General features: G+C 39.5%; 2 protein-coding genes across 2 annotated transcripts; one reads left to right on the top strand and one right to left on the bottom strand.

Annotated features, from left to right (window-relative positions):
* Positions 1 to 926: 926 nt before the first annotated feature.
* LOC6050360 (HMG box-containing protein 4) lies at positions 927 to 2,369 on the bottom strand. The gene is made up of 2 exons (XM_001866945.2): positions 2,260 to 2,369; positions 927 to 2,202 (listed from the first exon to the last, which is right to left on the bottom strand). The coding sequence occupies exons 1-2, from the start codon at positions 2,282 to 2,284 to the stop codon at positions 1,025 to 1,027; spliced, it is 1,203 nt and encodes a 400-aa protein (XP_001866980.2). The 5' UTR covers positions 2,285 to 2,369; the 3' UTR covers positions 927 to 1,024.
* A 3,697-nt stretch (positions 2,370 to 6,066) lies between these two features.
* On the top strand, positions 6,067 to 7,721 carry LOC6050361. Its single transcript, XM_038265558.1, has 3 exons — positions 6,067 to 6,244; positions 6,304 to 7,052; positions 7,107 to 7,721. Exons 2-3 carry the CDS (start codon positions 6,304 to 6,306, stop codon positions 7,414 to 7,416), a joined length of 1,059 nt encoding a protein of 352 aa, XP_038121486.1. The 5' UTR covers positions 6,067 to 6,244; the 3' UTR covers positions 7,417 to 7,721.
* Positions 7,722 to 12,491: the final 4,770 nt, after the last annotated feature.

Here is a 12,491-nt window from a genome sequence, read left to right as displayed (position 1 = left end):
TTAAACAAAAACTAGGGAAAATTTGGCCAAAAAACCTAGTGAGATCGAAACTAGCCGTTGAAATTTTTGTTTTCGTCAAATCTTAAATTTTAAACATTAAATTTAGTGATTCTTAAGTGGTTCTTAAATGGGTTGATCATTTAAATGGGTACGTAAATGTATGAAATTCTGTATCTTGAGAGAAGATTTTCTGATCGATTTGATGTCTTTGCCAAAGTTTCAGGTTTTTATTACAGGGACTTTTCAAAACAAATAAGTTGGGAATTCAAGTTTAAGTGATAAAGAATTAAATTTAAAAAATGCATTTTTTCCATTTACTTATTTCTTTTTCGAAAAGTACTTATCATAACTTCAACTTTGTCGAAGACACCAAATCGATCAGAGCAATTCACTGAGATTTCGGACATTCGATTTGTTTTTGGTATGCCCAAAGAAGTCATTTTGCATCGTTAGTTTGTCTATATAATTTCCCATACAAATTTGGCAGCTGCCCATACAAAAATTATATATGGAAATTTAAAAATCTGTATCTTTTGACGGAATTTTTTGATCGATTAGGTGTCTTCGGCAAAGTTGTAGGTATAGATAAGGACTACACTGAAAAAAATGATATACGGTAATTTTTTTTTTGGTGAGTTTTAATTCCACTTTTTGTCACTAAAACTTGATATGCAAAAAAACACTATTTTTTTCTGATATGTTTCAGTGGACATCAAATGCCAACTTTTCAGAAATTTCCAGACTGTGCAAAAAATCTTGGACTGAGTATGAATTTTTGCTCCAAAATTGTATGGAAAACTAATTATGCAATGACTTCTTTTGACTTAGGGAAAGTACAAAGTTTGTAAAAATTTTAAAAATAGAAAACTGCTCATTTAGAAATTTGTCTTTTGGAAAGATCTTTCGGATAAAATAATCAAAACAAATCCTAATCACGACACATATATTTAAGTTCTACTGTATGGATATCATAATTATAAATTCACGATTCTTTCTTCAAATTTCAACACGATACTCACTACGCTTACAATCCCGGCATGACGTACGCAATGTTATCCAGCGTGTTCTGGAACAGGTCCTTTAAATGTTCGGCGTCGGCCTGCAAGCCCGGAATGTGCACCGTCAGACACATGAGCGGTCCCAGCGAGCACAGCAAACTGTCCAACAGCACCGACAAACTTCCGGACACGGCGATTTGGCCTTCGTGCTCCTTCAGCCGCTCCCCGATTATGGTTAGACTATCACCGAGCAGCTTCAAGTGGGCGGCCACATCCGTCGGCTGATAGCCGGGAAGTTTCCCGTGGGCCGCGGCACTCTTGGTGGGAGATTCCGGCGAGTGGTGCACGACCGGTTTTGTGTCCACCGCGGTGGCGTTCGCCTTCTGTTGAGCTTTTTTGTTTCTAGGGGTTGCGTGAGGAACGACCGGCGTAACGGGGGCGGCCACCGGTGCCGGATTAGCTACCGGGGTGCCAATCTGTTGATCCAGGTTTAGGAACCGCTTGACAACGGGCGATTCAGCGGCTTTATCATTGCCTTCCTTGTACTTTTTGGCGATTCTTCTAGCTCGGCGCTTCCAGTTGTACTTTTGATTACTCGGGACGTTGGCCCACATTTCACCCAACCGCTTCGACATGGACGCAAAGTCCAAATCCGGATTCGACATCATCTGCTTGCGGGCTTCCTTCGCCCAAAGGATGTACGCCGTGAAACGTCGCTTGCCCTTGTCCTTTCGCTGAGACTTGCCCATGACGACCTTGCCATCCTTTAGCACCTTCTTGTACTTGGACGATTTCTCCGACATGTACAAACTCCGCTTCGGGGCCATTTCCACCAATAGCTCGCCATCACTTTTGTCATCTTCCTCCTGCGTTCCTTCCAAATCTTCAATGTCCATCGCATCATCATCGTCCTCCGACCCGCTAGAGTCATCCCCATCGTCCCCGCCGGAATCCGACGGAAGCTCATCATCGTCCAGCTCTTCAAACTCCTCCTTCAAGGCGTCCGTCAAGTGCATCAGACCCGATCCTCCCGAATGACCGGAGGTCCCCGCGGAACCTGTTGCCGAATGCTTGGACTTTTGGGCAGCCGCAGCCTTCTTCTGCTTGGCGTCGGTGATGTCGTCCGGGGACTGAAAGTCCATCAACTTGGACGATTTCTTGCAGACGCGGCCACTTCGGGACACTCCGGTCACCTCCAGCTCGGCTGTTCAGAAGAGTTATATTAATTAGGATTTAAAGCTGCATAATAAATCATTCTTACCGTGAGCCTTTGGAGTGTGCTCCATATTTTACCAGCAAATTGCTCTAGGAATACACAATTTTGCAATTTTCGAATAATTAGAAAAATATTGTTATCAACTTTTTATCGAATCGAATATTTACAAATAAAGTTGACTGTCACCTTAAAAAATGACAGCCAAATGCGTTACTGACGTTACGTTATTTTTGTTTTGCGTGCTTGAAATGTTTCCTACAAGCGAAACCAAAAATATTCAAATTCAAAAACACCAAAAATTCGTAAATTGGGTCCTAAAATGAAGCTTAGATTGCTGATATTATTGTTTACAGCGATAAAGCTCATTTTTCTAAGTACAATGACCCTTTGTACGACCACAAAGAGTTTAAAATGGATTTTTAAATCAATTTTGCAAAATTAACCTCGCGGTCCTTCTTGACAGAAAAGCTCCTACTTGACAGCTCGTTCCAAGGGGACCATAGTTGATCCATTGAAAAAATGTTGTCTTGTCAATAACTTTTTTTGCATAAAAATGAAAAAAGTGATCAGAAATGGTTTTTAATCGTGTTTTTTACCGTTGTACATAAAAATTTTCATAGGGCTTTAGTACCCAATTCTTAAATTCTTGAATTGGGTACTAAAACCCTATGTAAATTTTTATGTACAACGGTAAAAAACACAGCTCAAGTAGGACCTTTTCTGTCAAGAAGGACCGCGAGGCAAATTTTTCAAAATTGATTTAAAAATCCATTTGAAACTCTTTGTGGTCGTTCAAAGGGTCATTGTACTCAGAAAAATAAGCTATATCGCTGTAAACAATAATATCAGCAATGTAAGCTTCATTTTAGGACCCAATTCTTAAATTCTTAAATTCTGAAATTCTTAAATTCTTAAATTCTTAAATTCTTAAATTCTTAAATTCTTAAATTCTTAAATTCTTAAATTCTTAAATTATTAAATTCTTATCTTATTTTTTTTTTAAATTTTTCTTATTAAATTTTAAAATTCCAGCACTCAAAATTAATTAAATTCTAAAATTCGAATCCTAAAATTATTAAGATAAATTCGTAAATTTTATCATTCTAAACTGTTCAAATTCTAAAATTCCAAAATCCTCCAATTATTAGAATTTCAAATCAAGATAAACAATCAAAGCCGTATTGTTAAACAGATTTCGGTAGATACATGGTAGATTTTCTTGAAATAATTCGTTAGCATCGAACTGACAAAAATCTACCAAATCATCTACTACATCGATGACACAAAAAACTGGTATGTGGTATCGAGCTGTCAAATCTGCAACATGGAGTTAGACTTTCTGTGAAGTTTACCATGGCACTTTGGAAAGTTTAACTTCATGTTGCACGCACACACTTACGTTAATTTTTTTAATTAAATATGTCTTTATTGAACTTTCTTATAATAATTACATTTCATTTACATTCTAAGTGGTATGGCTACATGCTCTTCATCTTTGTTATATTTTTCGTTTTATTATTAACTGTTCACATTCATTTATTTGCTTCAAATTGTTTTACATTTTTGCATTGAATCGAATACATTTGGGTAAAAAAAGAAAAAATCACTTTAACAACTAATCCTAACTTAAAACTAAAAAACGTAAATTCATTGAAATATTCAAAATCATTAGAACGAGTAAACTACGAACTGTATTTTAAGATAAATCCTCCAAGCGTTCTTACTTGTTCCGCACGAGTTTTGCAACCACGCAGAGTTGTTGTCAAACAGTTGTTGTGGTGAAAACAGGTCACTACTGCCTTCATCCGTTGATGCTGGTTGGTTTTTCCTCGGTTGCTGACTGAAGCCTGGAGGTGTTGTATTCTCTGCAACTTTTTGCCGCTGATTCAACGGCAATGGCTGCAGATTTGGAACCACTCGAACAGATCCCGCTCCAGGTGACGCCAAAGCAGGAAAATCCACGTCCGTGAAAGTTGGTGGTGTTTTGCGACGATTTGGTTGGTGCCTCGTCGTCGCTTGCTGCCGAATTTTTACAAACTCAGCACGTTTTGGGCAGCTCCGATTCTTGGTAGAATGGTCGCCGCCGCAATTGAAGCATTTCGCTTCGATGTTCTCGTTGATTGTTTCGCAAGCTTGAGTTTTGTGCTCACCTCCGCAGGTTGCACAACGACTCTTGATGAAACAGTTCCTTCCACCATGTCCAAACTGCAAGCAGTTCGAACACTGCGTCACGTCACGGTGCACTGGACGATAACGTTCCCAAGTCACGATGATGTTGAAAATCGCCCGAACTGCTTTCAGCTCTGACGGCGTTGTCGATCCTTTCTCGAGATGAACCAGGTACAGTTGATCACGATACTTGATGTCCTTGTTGTGTCTCGTCATCTTGAAGACTTCGATCACGTTCAGCTTAAGAGATTTGAGCTCTTCTTTCAGCACACTCACATCCATGTCGTACAGGCCTCGGAGGACCTGTTTCATGGGGCGTTTACCTGGATCGTCATGGCTGTAGTATTCAATCTTTGTGTTGTTCAGGAAATCCCGAACGTAGTTGTAATCCTTTCTGGTAGGTAGCAGAATTTTGAGTCCATCAGCACACAAGCGAATGGAAGCTCGTAAAGCACCAGATTTGATAAACCCGGTCAGCCACTTTCGCACCGAATCCGATGACGATGTTTTCACAAAATGGGTGGCAACTTTTCCCGTCGTTCAAATTCTTCCTTCTCGCTCACGTCCACAGGGAGGGTAGCGAACTGGTTTCCAGACGAATTTTGAGCGTCCTTGCTCAAACTGCCTGGCTTTGCAGGTAGCGCTTCGGCATTCTTTAGCTTCTTCAAATCTGCCGATCCTGCTGGTGAGGACCGCCTCTTTTTCTTGCCGTGAGGCATTTTTTGCACTTTTTAGCACTTTTTTGGTTTGTGAGGGACGCACGTCTGACTCGCTTCTCTGCTGATCGCAGACACACACTTACGTTTAGTTTCTCGATAGAGAAGTATTTACCGTAGTTGAATTGATAATGTGATTTTGGTTAACCGGGTTAGATTTCCTTAAAATAGCACTGACCTGCAAAATTTGACAAAAATGACTTCGCATGCTCAACTAGAGGAGAAGCATGAAGTTTAGGGTCCCCAGAATCACGTACACATTGAATTTTTCAAAAAGATTTAGACAGGGCCGAATGGTTTTTCCCCCAAAGTTTGTATGGAAAATTGGGGCGGTGTAATTCGTGATCGCGGTGCACGCAGAAAAATGTTTTTGTTGAATCAGCCTGTACGAGGTTTGAATCAACAAAATTTTTGTTGAATATAATCAACAAAAAAATGCGTTGAAACAAACCTTGAATTTCTCAATTCCACAAAAGTCTTTTGTTGTTTTGAAACAGCTGCTTGACGTTTAGCGTTGATTCAACAAAAATCTTGATTTTCAAATCAACAAAACGTTTTGTTGATTCAAATATGCCTTATTTTTCTGCGTGTTGATACTTATCGGCCAAAGTTTTTTGTGTAATCCATGGGTTAGATGCATTGGTGGATTTTTGACAGTTTGATTTATTCCAAGAAAATATACTACGATCTACCGAAATCGGCTTGACAATACGGCTAAAAATTGATAATCTGAAACCAGTTTCGTTTGTCAAATCAGCAAAGTCGATCTGTAATTTAAATGAGCGTACACACTGAAATATTTCCAGTGCAACATTTCACAACAAGAAAATACCTCCCAGCGCTACCGCCCAGCTGCATCGCAAACAAAAATAACCGCGCTCGGCGCGCGTTCCGTTACTTGCATCGCAAACAAAAAAAAACCTCAGTTCGAGCGGGAAAACGAAACAGTAAACATCGCCGTCGTCGTCGGTCCAAAAAATTCTTTCCCCGGCCAACGGCTCGCGGTTTTGTTTTTTGTGTGTACGCGACTTCCGTCCCTCCCCCGTCTGGAACCGATGTCCTTTCCGTGAGCCCCCTTTATTTCGTGTAATTGTGATTATTTTGTGTGCTTGTCGTGAAAACAGGAATTTTTCGTGGGTGGTCAGGTGAGGTGTTTGTATTTTGAGGAAAGGGGGTTGTAATGAAGAATTTTGTTGATTTGTAGATGCAAAGAATGGCCAATCCAGAGGGTGTCCCCCGGACTCGCCCAGTTCTCGCAGAAATCCCGGCGCGAATGGGCTTACCGCCGCTACAACGGGTTGGAACGCCGTTGGGAATGACCCGGCGGAACGCCCTCAATCCGGGTTTGATCGATAGCCCGGCAACGAACATTCCGGACAGCTATCTTTCGCCCCGCATGTCCCCGGATGAGGCGATGATTCAGCAGCGTGGCCGCCGTCGCGTTCCCATCATTTGGAGTCCGGAGAAGGCGTTCTATGCGTCGCCCCACAAAACGCCCACAAAGGCCATTTCGGCGATGACCCTGCGGAGTTCGCCCCGGAAGCGATCGCTCATGTCGGAACTGTCGGCTGTTCCGGCCTCGGAGCAGCAGCAGGCATCGCCCTCCGCTAAACGATCAACCCCGGCCAAGGGTTCGCCGAGCCATGCCAAACGGATGCGCTTTGAGGAGGGTTCGATCAACCGGAAGAATCGGGACGTCCCACTGGAGACGCTGCTGTCCGGTCTCAGCCAGGAGCAGCTGATCTCCGTAATCACCGGAATGGTCCGAGGAAATGCACGTTTAGAGGAGACCGTTCGGAGTGAACTTCCGGTGCCGGATTTGGCCCCGCTGGAAGAACAGCTGAGCTATCAGAAGAAGAACATCTTCAAGAGTTTGCCGGCTACGCGACTTGTCAGCAAAACGGACAGTCCGGCGTACGCCAGAGCCGCCACACACCTTTCATCGTTCAAAAAGTAAAATTCAACCAAAACTCCTCAAATTAACAAATTAACCCAAGTTCCTTCCAGAACCCTCGTCGAGCAGGCCCAAACGCTGCACAACGCCAAACACTGGGACGCCCTGCTGGACTACGTGCCGATGGCGTGGGGCTACGTGCGCGCCACCCCCGTCTGGGACAACCACGCCCACAACGCGGTGCGCCGGCACTGCTTCAAGATCCTGGCCTATCACGCCACCAGTGCGCTCAAGCATGGCCTCGTGGCGCTTGGTGCGGATCGGCTGCACCGGTTCCAGCAGAAGCTGAAGGCGATGGCCGCCGACTGTGAGGACATCAACGACTGTGCCACCTATCTGGCGTACCTGGCGGAACGGATGTGAGCAGAGGAGGAGCAACTTATCATTCTAATAATTTTGTCTCTTTTTTACTAGATTTAAGCAGTTTACAGTTCAAATTTGTACGATTTGCAATCGCCATCTGTTTTTTTTTTCGATTATGTCTTTTCCGTTATTTTTGCAGTGAATCGTACCCGTAGAAACACGTAACGCAAACAGTGTAAACTTCAAATTTAGTTTTTTTTTACTCTTAAAAATACAAACAATATATTGACTGATAATTGTACGTTGCCTAATGTATTTTGCTATTGCCATTTATAGAGAAAATGTTAAATAAAGAATCATTCACAGCGATTTTTTTTTTTAGCTATTTAATGATAACAGCCTTATTTCAGAAAATTAGCTTCGAAACAAGCAAAAATTTACTCAAACTCGATTTTATATTTCAACTTATAATCTGCAATCCATAAATGCAAAAAAAAAAATAGAGGTGGGCAAATAAAAGAGCGAGCCGCTCAAAGAGCCGGTTTCTCTAAAAAGAGCTAACGAACCATAGCTCACAAAAAAGAGCCGCGGTTCTTTTTGAAACTCCGATCTTTTGAAAGAACCGTTCCAAGATCGAATGATTTTTAAACTTGTGTTTATTTTTATGTTTATAAATTTAATTAATTTAATTTAATTTTTTTTCAATATAATTTGTTTTTGAGAAATGAAAATGCAATTCAAAATATTTCAGTGCTTGCAAAAAACGTTACTTAATCCACCGTAAGGTGGTTGATGCCTTCCTCACATTAATATAGGTTTTTTTTTGGTAAAAATAAATAAAGTCCAACCTACAAATGGTCAATCACATCATCAATCTTTTGGACTCTTTAGAAATTTCTTTTGATTCCGCATTCAAGGATGTGTCACATGATTGATCCGGACATCATTTTAATCAAAATATCTGATATCCGGTTTTAAAAAAGTTTATAATTAACACTTAAGTGCTAAAAACTTTTGATAGGGTTATCAGATTTTCGATGTTTTAGACTCTTTTTAACGACGGCTCGCATGATGGATCCGGACATCATTTTCAAAGAAATATCCGAGTTTCGGCCTCTAAAAAGTGTATAAATAACACTTAAGTGCGTATAACTTTTGATAGGGTTGTCAGATCTTCAGTGTTTTGGACTCGTTGGAAAAGTCTTTTAAATACCTTTCTAAAAATGTATATCTATCTATTATGAGTACTTAACTAAACATCACAATTTTCAATAGCGACTTATGGGACACCAAGACGAAGACGAATGAATGAACCTAAACGGACAAAATCAGACGAGCCAGTGCCGAGATAATCCAGTGCAATTTTTTTTTATCAACATCCATACACACAAATTTCTCATTACTATATTCAGTTAAATTTCCTGAAATCTGCACTACTGAAATTTTCATTAAAAGAAAACTTGCTGAAATTTCAGCAAACTTTGACAGCTCCATACACATTTTAACTGAAGTTCAGCGAAAAACTAACTGAAAATTTCAGTAGTGCAGTTTTTAGTAAATATTAACTGAAAACGAACATCAGAATTTGCTCAGAATTTGATTCTGAGTCGATATCTAGAGTTTTTTTTTTTTTGAATAGGTCCTATAAACATATGAAAGACAATAGTTTATAGGACCTTTTCAAGAAAAACTCTAGATATGTATACGTGAAGGTGGGTCTAGCAGGTCGAACTAGGAATTTAATTTTTCGAGTGATTTTATAGCCTTTCCTCAGTAAGGTAGTAACAACTTACCACCGAGAAATTAGGATCTAAATTTTACTGTTGAGAAATCTCGATCGTGGATCGAGAAATTGCGATCGCTATTTGTAATAAATTTTTTTTGAATATGTTTTATTTAAACGGAGTTTAAAAAAAAAACAAAATTAAAAAAAATCAAATCAATCAATCAATAATATCATAAATTTTAAGTTACAAAAATTTAAAGAAATTAAAAACTTTAAAAAATTAAAATTTCAAAAAAAAATCAAAATTTTCAAATGAAAAAAAAAATATCCAAAAATAAAAAGTTAGCAACTCTAAAACGTCAAGAACACATAAATTTTTTTTTTTGAAAAATCCATAAAATAAAAAAAAATATTCAACTTAAAAAAGCTACCACGTGGGTGAGAAACGGCTGGAATATTCAATTGCAAACCTTCTTTTAACTAGAAAATGATCATTTCGAGCAATCCTGATATTATTTAGTCGAGTTCAGAATCTTTGCATTGCAAATTTGTATTTTTTTGCAAATATTTCAACCACGTGGTAGCTGTCTGACATATGGCGTCGCGGTGTGCATCAAGCTTTCATAGCATGCTAAGGAAAATTTGATGCTTTTTGAGAGAAAACCGTTGATTCCGGAGACATCGGATTGTTTGCCGATGCGCCAGGTCTAGGGACAACGAATCCATATGCTCTCTTCGGGAAAAGTGTTCTCCAGACCATTCCCCATAGGCCTGACCATACCAGAAGTTGGCGCGTTATTTTCCCAGACCTGTAGGAGCGTTTGAACAAAATTAGTTAACATTTTATATTTGAAGCAGGTTGAAAAAAATAATGGTTGCAGAGAAATTTATTTTTTAATCCAAAAATTAGTGGTGCTCTGGAGTAACCATGGGCGTTAGAGGGTAAACCTAGTATTGTTCATAAAATCTTGCTCCTGTCAAAAGATACAGCTTCCTCAAAACTGGTCTAAAACGTGATTTCCGAGCAAAAAACGTTACTTAATCCACCTTTAGGTGGTTTGTGCCTTTTCCTCATATTCATAAAGTCAATACATTCAGTAAAAATAGCAACATTCTCCCTTAACATGTTTAACAAATCAACTTTATTACTCATTTCTTTTGATATGGTCCGCAGACCATCAATATTTCTGGCTCATCGGCAAGGTCTGATAAAAAAACCTATCCAACGATAGTTCGCATGATAGACCCGGACATCATTTTTACTGAAATATCTGAGATCCGGCCTCCAAAAAGTGTATAAATAACACTTAAGTGCCAATAACTTTTGATAGGATTGTCAGATCCTTGATGTTTTAGGCTAATTTGAAAGGTCTTTCGATTATCTAACTAACGATGGGTCGCATGATGGACCCGGACATCATTTTCATTGAAATATCTGAGATCCGGCCTCCAAAAAGTGTATAAATAACACTTAAGTGCTAATAACTTTTGATAGGGTTATCAGATCTTCAATGTTTTGGGCTCATTGGTAAGGTCTTTTTAATACCTTTCTGAAAATGTATAACATGACAGGGTTTCTTACAAAAACCACCCTTTTTACAATCTTCCGGACATACGCCAAAATGGTTTTTTTAGCATAACTTTTGAAGTACTCTACTAAACTTCATAATTTTCAATAGGGACTTATGGGACTCCAAGACGAATCGGATGAGACCAAAACGGCCCAAATCGGTTAAGCCAGTGCTGAGATAATCGAGTGCATATTTTTTGGTGCACAGACCCACATCCCTACACACACACACACACACACACACACACACACATACACAGACATTTGCTCAGAATTTGATTCTGAGTCGATAGGTATACGTGAAGGTGGGTCTACGAGGTCAAATTAAGAAGTTCATTTTTCGAGTGATTTTATAGCCTTTCCTCAGTAAGGTGAGGAAGGCAAAACACGTTTTAGACCAGTTTTGAGGACGCTGTATCTTTTGACAGAAGCAAGATACCACAATACTTTCTTCGGGAAAGTTTTAGAGAATTTTCTCAACTTTAACGCTATTGTGTTGGCTTAAATTTTTTTGTGGAAAACAAAAATGATAAAAATCAAAATGTAAAAACGAATGTTTTTCCATACTAATTCCCATACAAAATTGAAATCTCGATTAAATTTTCAAAAGGTCCTATCTGCATAGGAAACCCATGAGGGATAGGTTGTTTTGAAAATTTACTCTAGAAATGCAATGCGCAAAGTGTGGACGCAACCAATCGCTCCCAAGTTTTGGGGAGTTGTTAAGGGGCCTAAAAGCAACCGAAAAAAACATGTTCTGAAAAATCGATCATCTCGAGCCATCCTAACAATCACCACGTTAATCTGGTTAAAATAAACTTATACAATTATTTTTTCTACTATAGAATTTAGAATAGTTAGGATGAAAAACCGTACGACAGTGACGCCAACTTTCTTTCACACAGATTTAAAAGTGACGCTTTTGCTCTAGCCACGCCGTGCGATATACTATAGTAAACATGTCTAAGGGTCAGCACGAATAAGATCAATAAAGAAAGTAACGCAAGAACAACCGCAGAGTTCGTACAACAAAGGGCTGCGCGAAGTGTTTTCTTTAGTGTTCATGGCAAAATTGGGTTTCTCCGATTCGTCCGAAATAGTGCCTAAACCGAATAGTGCCCTGCGGATTGTGAAAATCGACCAGCCTTGAGCAAGGTCGTGTGATCAGTGTGTGTGTCCCAGCTTTTAAGTGCCCACATAACTGTGGGAAGAAACCCTGTGATAGTCGGAGTTCTTCGATTGAACGACGCTAACAGAAAGGTAAGTTGTGTTGGGTTCCGTTGGGAACCGATGGATTACATTTCAGTTTTACGAAAGTCATTTCGAGGGTGATTGCAACAATTTCAGAAAAAAACACTGCTCTTCTTGATCAGTAGGATACGTTACCAAGACGGTTGAATGTAAAGCTGAATACCGTGCTAGGCATACGTCATTCACTGAGTTGTCTTTGCTCTGGTTACATTTATAATACTCAAAAATAAATCCTGGACAAGCATACAGGATTCTACACTTGGACAACAAAATAAAATGGGTCTAATTTTACAGATGACGATGTGAAATTTAGCCGTACTGAGCATTCTTAAAAAGGTCCTTGGGTTCCCAAATGTTCTTATTGAGCACAATTCATGGTCGTTTATCGGCACAAACTTACATCATTATCATGAACGGAAACAAATGGCAAACGATGTAATTAGTTTAGGCTATGCACTTGATATGCTTGATGGCTATGTTACTTGATATTTACGTCTGTGATCGGGAGGAAACTTCCAGGGTAGATGCCTTTTCAGTTTGGTGTTTGAGAAACTCACATAAAATTGAAATTTAAAGACATTTTTAACA

This window comes from Culex quinquefasciatus, chromosome 3 (genome assembly GCF_015732765.1).
Source record: "Culex quinquefasciatus strain JHB chromosome 3, VPISU_Cqui_1.0_pri_paternal, whole genome shotgun sequence".
Classification (NCBI taxonomy): domain Eukaryota; kingdom Metazoa; phylum Arthropoda; class Insecta; order Diptera; family Culicidae; genus Culex; species Culex quinquefasciatus.
The sequence above is the reverse complement of the archived record's forward strand: the minus strand, read 5'-3'. Positions and strand labels throughout refer to the sequence as shown.

What these genes read in the sequence shown, in the direction of transcription:
- LOC6050360 (XM_001866945.2), bottom strand. Translation starts at nt 2,284, where the DNA reads ATGGAGCACACTCCAAAGGCTCACG. An exon ending in GCACACTCCAAAGGCTCACG is followed by an intron (nt 2,203 to 2,259) that starts GTAAGAATGATT and finishes TCTTCTGAACAG; the next exon opens with CCGAGCTGGAGGTGACCGGA.
- LOC6050361 (XM_038265558.1), top strand. Translation starts at nt 6,304, where the DNA reads ATGCAAAGAATGGCCAATCCAGAGGGTGTCCCCCGGACTCGCCCAGTT. An exon ending in CACCTTTCATCGTTCAAAAA is followed by an intron (nt 7,053 to 7,106) that starts GTAAAATTCAAC and finishes AGTTCCTTCCAG; the next exon opens with AACCCTCGTCGAGCAGGCCC.